This window comes from Limulus polyphemus, unplaced genomic scaffold (genome assembly GCF_000517525.1).
Source record: "Limulus polyphemus unplaced genomic scaffold, Limulus_polyphemus-2.1.2 Scaffold4651, whole genome shotgun sequence".
Lineage (NCBI taxonomy): Eukaryota > Metazoa > Arthropoda > Merostomata > Xiphosura > Limulidae > Limulus > Limulus polyphemus.
The window spans coordinates 10,449-19,310 of NW_013670261.1; the positions used below are offsets into that span (position 1 = coordinate 10,449).

Below are 8,862 nucleotides of genomic sequence, written 5' to 3' on the forward strand. Positions count from 1 at the left end.
AATCTGTATAGAGTGAATATTGATTCTAGTCCTTATTCATGTGACAAACCTTCAGTAATCTGTGTAGAGTGAATATTGATTCTAGTCCTTATTCAGGTGACAAACCTTCAGTAATCTGTGTAGAGTGAATATTGATCTTAGTCCTTATTCAGGTGACAAACCTTCAGTAATGTGTGTAGAGTGACTAGTTATTCTGGTCCTTATTCAGGTGACAAACCTTCAGTAATCTGTGTAGAGTGAATATTGATTCTAGTCCTTATTCAGGCGACAAACCTTCAGTAATCTGTGTAGAGTGAATATTGATTCTAGTCCTTATTCAGGCGACAAACTTTAAGTAATCTGTGTAGAATGAATATTGATTATAGTCCTTATTCAGGTGACAAACCTTCAGTAATCTGTGTAGAATGAATATTGATTCTAGTCCTTATTCAGGTGACAAACCTTCAGTAATCTGTGTAGAGTGAATATTGTTTCTAGTCCTTATTCAGGTGACAAACCTTCAGTAATCTGTGTAGAGTGAATATTGTTTCTAGTCCTTATTCAGGTGACAAACCTTCAGTAATCTATGTTTAGTGAACATTGATCTAAATTAAATTTAGCCAAAATAATTTGTTTCAGTTATCATTTAATATAAATTAAGAACTGATAATGATAGATCAGATTGTTATGAGCTGTCAAGTATTGAGGTAGGCTTGTATTTTGGATGATAGGTATATATGAATGTTAAAGGAAAAGAGCTTTGTTTTGTACTTGGAGAACTAGAAAGAGTGTAGATAATGTTTATCATCTGATTTTGAGGTAGACTGATGTGTCTGAAAGAAGATAATGGAAGCTCTTCAGTTAGATAAAAACCTTTTTGCAACCTTAAGGAGTATAGTGATAACTGTTGTGTAGTCTTACAGTGTAGATAATGTTTATCATCTGATTTTGAGGTAGACTGATGTGTCTGAAAGAAGATAATGGAAGCTCTTCAGTTAGATAAAAACCTTTTTGCAACCTTAAGGAGTATAGTGATAACTGTTGTGTAGTCTTACAGCGGATAGTCAATGACCTGAGGTTAGATGTTGTTAATGTATGTTACTTAATGTAAGGATAGATTTTTGTGTTATTTGTTTAAAGCATTTGATTTAAATTTCTTCATAGAAAAACTTGAAGTACCAGCTCATAAGTGTGGAAAACTGATTGGGTTTGGAGGTTACAACTTAAAGAAACTGACAGCAGTAACTGGTAAGGATGGCAATAATTTTAAGATACTGACAGCAGTAACTGGTAAGGATGGCAATGATTTTAAGAAACTGGCAGCAGTAACTGGTAAGGATGGCAATGATTTTATGAAACTGACAGCAGTAACTGGTAAGTATGGCAATAATTTTAAGATACTGACAGCAGTAACTGGTAAGGATGGCAATGATTTTATGAAACTGACAGCAATAAATGGTAAGGATGGCAATAATTTTAAGAAACTGACAGCAGTAACCAGTAAGGATGGCAATAATTTTACAAAACTGACAGCAGTAACTGGTAAGGATGGCAATAATTTTAAGAAACTGACAGCAATAACTGGTAAGGATGGCAGTAATTTTAAGAAACTGACAGCAGTAACTGATAAGGATGGCAGTAACTTTAAGAAACTGACAACAGTAACTGACCAGAGTTCAATGAAACTAACAGTAATAACACCATAAGTCAACCCTGTGTGAAATGTGAGAAAAAATACTGGTTAGTTCATGTAGAAATAAGAAAGTTATTTGTCAGAAGAGAGGAAAAAAAAATACATCTTTTGATCAAGTTTTAAACACTACTGGTTAGTTTATGTAAAATGAAACGTTTAGATCTCTCTAAAGATTACTAAACCACTGCTTGCCACAATAGTACTCTTGCTATTCAATGAGGGTAGATGATCATGAAGCTTATCTCTATCTTCATGGGCTTGGTCGAATTGACCGACCACGTGACCTTTTTGTACTTGTTTAAAGTCTTCATAGTTTGATACTACTAACTTTTAATATAATAAGTATACCTTCACAAAATTTTACACTTTCAGTAAACATTACGAGTATTTTTTTTTACTAGTCTGAGTGCAAAGTAATTTTCATGTTAAGATTAAAAAAATCTCAAATTTCGTTTGCATAATCTCTGAAGCCTCCTAAATACATTCAAACATTTGTTTTTAGTAAAACTTTATATTTTCTCTACCTTAACTTTTTACAAGGTTGTTCAATCTGGACATCGATGATTTTACTACAGTTAGTGTTAGGGTAAAGATAATATATAAAGTTTTTATCTCAAAAGCTTCTGATGATTATTTAAGAGGTTCTATACAGTTTCTCGACTACTGGTCCACAAACCAGCACCAGTCTGTCACAACTGCCTTGTAGATTCATGCCACTGTTCTAGAGGTTATGTACATGAAATCTGAAAGCTGTAAGATGAAAATTGCTTTTCTTTCTGATTAACTCGGTAAGGGCTTCAGAAATTCACAAAAAAAAAAATATGGCCCGGCATGGCCAGGTTGTTAAGGAGCTCGACTCGCAATCTGAGGGTCGCGGGTTCGAATCCCCGTCCCACCAAACATGCTCGCCCTTTCAGCAGTGGGGGCATTATAATGTGATGTTCAATCCCACTATTCGTTGGTAAAAGAGTAGCCCAAGAGTTGGCGGTGGGTGGTGATGACTAGTTGCCTTCCTTCTAGTCTTACACTGCTAAATTAGGGACGGCTAGCGCAGATAGCCCTCATGTAGCTTTGCGTGTAATTCAAAAACAAAACAAAAAAATATTGTAATATTCACTGAAAGCTTGCCAACTTTCATAAGGTATACTTAATAAATTCAGAATTATAGTAAACATAGTATGTGTAGCTTCAGAAATGAACTGACCTTATGAGCATAAAACTCGCAGATCTTGAGTGAAAGGATTTCCTGGAATATAAACTACTCATTAAGTTTTAAGATATTTTAAATAAGAATAAATTCTTATTTTCTGTATTTTGGTAGCAAATAAACACCAATCTGAATAATTGAATTTGCTTTTTCTCACAATATAAAATATAAGTAAAAGAATTTAGAATACTCTATTGAGAGACTTGATCAGCAAACTTTTTCTTTCATAACTTGAAAAAATGATGGAAAGAATGTAGTGTTCTAATTGTTCTATCCTGAGATTCATTTTATAGCTGTTGTTTAGTCTCGGGGAGTATGTAGTGTTCTATCCTGAGATTCATATTATAGCTGTTGTTTGGTCTCAGGAGGTCTGTCTGTAGTTAACACTACATTCTTTATAATTGTTCTGTCCTGAGATTCATATTATAGCTGTTGTTTGGTCTCAGGAGGTCTGTCTGTAGTGTTCTAATTGTTCTATCCTGAGATTCATATTATAGCTGTTATTTGGTCTTCAACTTAACATCCTTTTGATTAAGTTATGAAATAAGAGTTGCTGATGACATCAGTCAAGAATATCTTGATTCTTTATCACAATATTAAAGTTGTAATAATTTGATGGCTGTTGTCTTTACTTTGGTTTAGGTGTTCACGTCACACAAACTAATGGTTCCAACTATGACATATTTGCACCCAACCAGAGTGCCATGGATGAAGCTAAAGAGATGATTGAGGAATTTCTGTCCGAGGAGGTATGTTTATATTACTGCCCACTCGCAAAACTAAATCTACAATATCATTGAATTGGCCGATTCAGTATTAAACAAACAAGTTTATATTTGTAAAAGCATGTGTGTGTACACATTTTCTTTAACAACAATATCTGAACCGTTAAGTATTAACTTCAGTGGTTGTTTATTTCTAACATATTCTCTGTACTTTTAGAAAGAACCAGAACTTGAATTTGGTGCTATTTACACAGCAACAATTGTAGAGTTAAGGTAAGTTTGAAATTTTGGAAAAGTAACATAAGATAGTCGAGAGCAGTGTTAAAATGTAATGATTTATTTTCCAGAATCTGGTGGAAGTGTTATTCAAAAAATAAGGTAGTCACAAATGTGGTTCTTATATAACATATTTTTACTTACTGATATGGTTCATTTAAGTAACTTTTACATCATAGATAGGGAAGGTTCTTATCTATACAGCCTAGTGTATGTTTCGACAGTGTCAGAGAATTGTCTAATTAAAATCAAGTGACACCTGTAAAGACCATTAAAATGTTATTTCAATAAGTACAGAATCTGCAAGTTCTTAATATCCATGTTCAATAAATTGTTTTTTTTATTAGAGAAACTGGTGTTATGGTTACTTTGTATCCAGCTATGACACCAGCCTTACTTCACAACTCCCAGTTAGACCAAAGAAAGGTAGAGTATCATTTTATGCTAAAAATAATAAATGAAGTCTGTTTAGTCATCTTTCTGTCATATTAACCTAAACAAAACTGACTTAAAGTATGAAATTTACTAAATACTGGATCTGGTTTGTGTTGTTATATTTTCACTTTTGAAATTAAATATTCAAATGCAAACTGTGGTCTTTATTTTTTAAGTGAATATTAGGGATACAAGCCATATTTAATCTTCCCACTAGATAAGTCACCCTACTGCTTTGGGATTGGAAGTGGGACAAGAAATTCAAGTGAAGTATTTTGGCCGTGACCCCGTTAGTGGAAGGATGAGGTTGTCCCGTAAAGTTCTACAGCCAACGGCTACTACAGTCTTACGTAACTTGGGAGAAAAACAACAAGTGTCTACATCTAATCTTAACTCAAGCTCACAATGAGTGGTGCTTACTATAGACCAGCTGTGATGTTGAACCAGGCTACAAAACTGTTAGTCAGGAAGATGTAACATAGTGTTTTGTAAGCAGGGGAGATATTTCTATGCTAAATTTACAGAGATTAAGTACATAAAGGACTTGAAGTGTTTTGACTTTCTCGAGGAACAAACAGCTTGAGTAGTTATTACAAAATAACAAAACACTCTTCAAAAAATCTTTATTGTACTGGCTGAAATAACAGATTAAACATTTTTTACATCAGGTTCAAATAGGGAAAAAGTATAAATATATTCTTTTTTTCTTTTTATAAAAAATAGAGCTCTGGCTCCATTGTACATACCTACAGTAATATATGTATTAAATATAATACACAATAATTGTGTGGTTAGACTGAACTTGTATAAATACACACTAATTAAGGATAACTAACTATTCTTATGTTACATGCAATTATTCTCAATTATTTGGTTTTGATTATCATCAAGCTATTAATAATGAATCAGCTTTGATTTGTAATAAAGTTAAATATGAAACTTCTCAAACAATAAAAACACTACTGTATGAATTAACAATTTCTTGGAGTACACTAATTTAAGAAAGTTCCCAAGCTTTTATTACATCTTTGGTTCTAGAACAAACAGGAACATTACACTAATAACAACACGTGAAGGTTTAAGCTAGTTTCGTTAATTATGAAAGCATGGTTTTCAACATAACATAGACTGAACCAAGTTACAGTAAAGTTAGGGTTGTAGTTATTTTACACACAATATAATAAGAACCTGATTTAGAGAAATAGAATATTTGGTTGTCAAGTTGTGTAGCACATATACGTAAATCAACAATACTTAAATTACGTACAGTGTGGTTCACCGTCAAACAAATGAACATAGGCACTTTATAAATGAAAAGTGTTATTGTTTGGACATGTTAATTAATCTAAAGGACTAATAGCTCTTTAACAGACAATTGTACACTTCTAGTACATGCTAAGTACCCCCATTTAGGTCAGATTAGGACTAATAGCTCTTTAACACATTTCCTGGCAAGATAACAGACAATTGTACACTTCTAGTAAATGCTAAGTACCCCCATTTAGGTCAGATTTCCTGGTAATAGATTAATACCACTGTTGATGTTTTTTATATGAAGTCTAACTGATGTCCAAGAAGGTATGTTCTTCCTTAGCTACTCTCTTGCTAACTGAAAGTTGTATGTTTATTTCCCTGTGCTGTATGTATGTTCTTTAATGATCTTACATGAATTAAATAATTGAATCTGTGGTCACTATAACTCAACAACACAAAAAAAAACTATAAATGCATATAACTACATCACCACCTTTATATTATATTAAAGACTACGGAATATAAACATTCTCATAGAATGTCAATCTAAAATAGTTGAATAATTATTTTCTTTGGTCTTACGTTCTTTGTGAAACACACACACACTCCTTAAAGAATACTCTCTAAATAAAAATAAGGACATCATTATCAAATATTGCCACTTAACATATTTAGGCATCAGCATTCAGGAGGTAGAACTGTATGGACGATGGACAGCTGCATGACCAAGTGATAAAACTTTTCATCCAATTGTGGAATAGGTGACCACAGCATATACAGATATATAAAACCACAAGCTTCAAGTTTAGAATCATCTAAGTGGGAAACACAACATTCTTAGATATCCTTAAAGCTCACTGGTTCTTGGCCAAAAGTTAAAACTTCAGTTGCTGGACATCATGAGCACTACTCGTTGTGATATATACACCTTAGTTATCTCATCAAGCTAAATTACTACAAGCTGAGATTCTTCAGTTGTGGTGGACATAGGATGGTTATCTCAAACTGAATTACTAGGAGCTGAGATTCTTCAGTTATAGTAAACAAACCCTGGTTATCTCATCAAGCTGAGATTTTTCAGTTGTGGTGGATAAATGTTGGCTATCTTAAAAATCTCAGCTTGATGAGATAACCAGGGTTTGTTTTTATAACTGAAGAATCTCAGCTTGTGGTAATCCAGCTTGATGAGATAACCAAGGTGTATCCACCACAACTGAAGAATCTCAGCTTCTAATAATCCAACTTGACAAGATAGCCAACATTTATCCACCACAACTGAAAAATCTCAGCTTCTGATAATCCAACTTCACCAGTTGTGGTGGATAAATGTTGGCTATCTTGTGAAGTTGGATTATCAGAAGCTGAGATTTTTCAGTTGTGGTTGATAAACCTCAGTTATCTCATCAAGCTGACATTCTTCAGTTATAGTAAACAAACCCTGGTTATCTCATCGAGCTGGATTACTACAAGCTGACATTCTTCAGTTATAGTAAACAAACTCTGGTTATCTCATCGAGCTGGATTACTACAAGCTGACATTCCTCAGTTATAGTAAACAAACCCTGGTTATCTCATCGAGCTGGATTACTACAAGCTGACATTCCTCAGTTATAGTAAACAAACCCTGGTTATCTCATCGAGCTGGATTACTACAAGCTGACATTCCTCAATTATAGTAAACAAACCCTGGTACTCTTATCAAGCTGATATTTTTCAGTTGTGGTGGACACACGTTGGTTCTCTCATCATCTGGAAGCTGGATTACTACAAGCTGAGATTCTTCAGATGTGTTGGATAAACCCTAGTTTTGAAGCTGAGATTTTTCAGTTGTAGTAAATACATCTAGGTTTATCTCATAAAGCTGAGATTCTTCAATTGTGATAGACACACCCTAGTTATCTTATGAAGCTGAGATTCTTCAGTTGTAGTGAATACATCTATGTTTATCTCATAAAGCTGAGATTCTTCAGTTGTAGTGAATACATCTATGTTTATCTCATCAAACTGAGATTCCTCAGTTGGGATGGATAAACTTTGGCTATCTCATTAAGCTATATTACTACAAGCTGAGATACTTTAGTTGCTCAATATAAACAATCCTTAATTGTACACTATGACTTGGTGATCTGCAAGCTAGTTTATTACAAACACTGTTGTGGAGGAAGAACCATCTTGCTGATCTTATTAAGTTTAGCAACCACAAGCTGAGATTCTTGATGAAGCCTTTGGTTTTCTAGTTGCAGTTGCTTCATCTGTTTTTCCAGAACAGCAGTTTGACTTTGTTCCTACAAATAAATAGGGCTAGCTTGAGAACTTGCAACATTCAATGATACAAACTATTCATGCTATTTATTGTTGGTGCAGGAGAAGAACAGAATACATACTGTGTGTGGTAGTTACTGTTGGTGCAGGAGAAGAACAGAATATATACTGTGTGTGGTAGTTACTGTTGATGTAAGAGAAGAACAGAATACTTACTGTGTGGTAGTTACTGTTGGTGCAGGAGACGAACAGAATACATACTGTGTGTGGTAGTTACAGTTGATGTAAGAGAAGAACAGAATACATACTGTGTGTGGTAGTTACTGTTGGTACAGGAGAATAACAGAATACAAACTGTGTGTGGTAGTTACTGTTGGTGCAGGAGACGAACAGAATACATACTGTGTGTGGTAGTTACTGTTGATGTAAGAGAAGAACAGAATACATACTGTGTGTGGTAGTTACTGTTGATGTAAGAGAAGAACAGAATACATACTGTGTGTGGTAGTTACTGTTGGTGCAGGAGACGAACAGAATACATACTGTATGTGGTAGTTACTGTTGGTGCAGGAGACGAACAGAATACATACTGTGTGTGGTAGTTACTGTTGGTGCAGGAGAAAAACAGAATACAAACTGTGTGTGGTAGTTACTGTTGATGCAAGAGAACAGAATGAGGAATTCTTGTCATTTTAATAACGTATTACAATCTTTTCTAAAACTTGATTTGTTCTAAGTACATAATACACTGTTACTACATGGATATTACTAAGTCTGTAACGTGTCTGTTTAAAACTTCAATCTTATTATGTGAAAATTTTCTCTTCTAAAGGTGAGAATGAGCTAAACTGGAATATTTTTCAACAACCTTATTATAAGTCTATCAAAGTTAAGTGTGAGACTTTCATCAAATGTTTAATAATTGCAACAGTAGAAAGTTCATGTGTTTAGCCAGAAGTTCATATTTATTTCTTTGGCACTAGATATACGTAATATAGTTTCTAGATACATTATTACATTATTTAATTGTA

The 8,862-nt window shown here is 33.8% G+C and overlaps 2 protein-coding genes across 3 annotated transcripts in view; one reads left to right on the forward strand and one right to left on the reverse strand.

The window, feature by feature from the left end:
* Nucleotides 1-825: 825 nt before the first annotated feature.
* Nucleotides 826-5,202, forward strand: LOC106471488 (polyribonucleotide nucleotidyltransferase 1, mitochondrial-like). The gene is made up of 6 exons (XM_022400104.1): nt 826-871; nt 1,144-1,227; nt 3,522-3,628; nt 3,822-3,877; nt 4,228-4,306; nt 4,533-5,202. Exons 1-6 carry the CDS (start codon nt 826-828, stop codon nt 4,722-4,724), a joined length of 564 nt encoding a protein of 187 aa, XP_022255812.1. The 3' UTR covers nt 4,725-5,202.
* Nucleotides 5,203-6,891: 1,689 nt separating this feature from the next.
* The window catches only part of LOC106471490 (signal-induced proliferation-associated 1-like protein 2), a 41,836-nt gene continuing 39,865 nt past the window's right edge, over nt 6,892-8,862 (reverse strand). Inside the window, exons 25-26 of one of the 2 annotated variants that reach the window (XR_002613268.1) lie at nt 7,603-7,854; nt 6,892-6,959 (exon numbers count right to left, since the gene is read on the reverse strand). Coding sequence is in view for 1 of the 2 variants with exons in the window: in XM_013932090.2 (XP_013787544.1) it covers nt 7,711-7,854 (144 nt within the window). In the remaining variant the exon portion in view is untranslated. Of the gene's footprint in view, nt 7,855-8,862 lie in introns of both variants that reach the window. The other variant, XM_013932090.2, reaches the window with a different exon arrangement.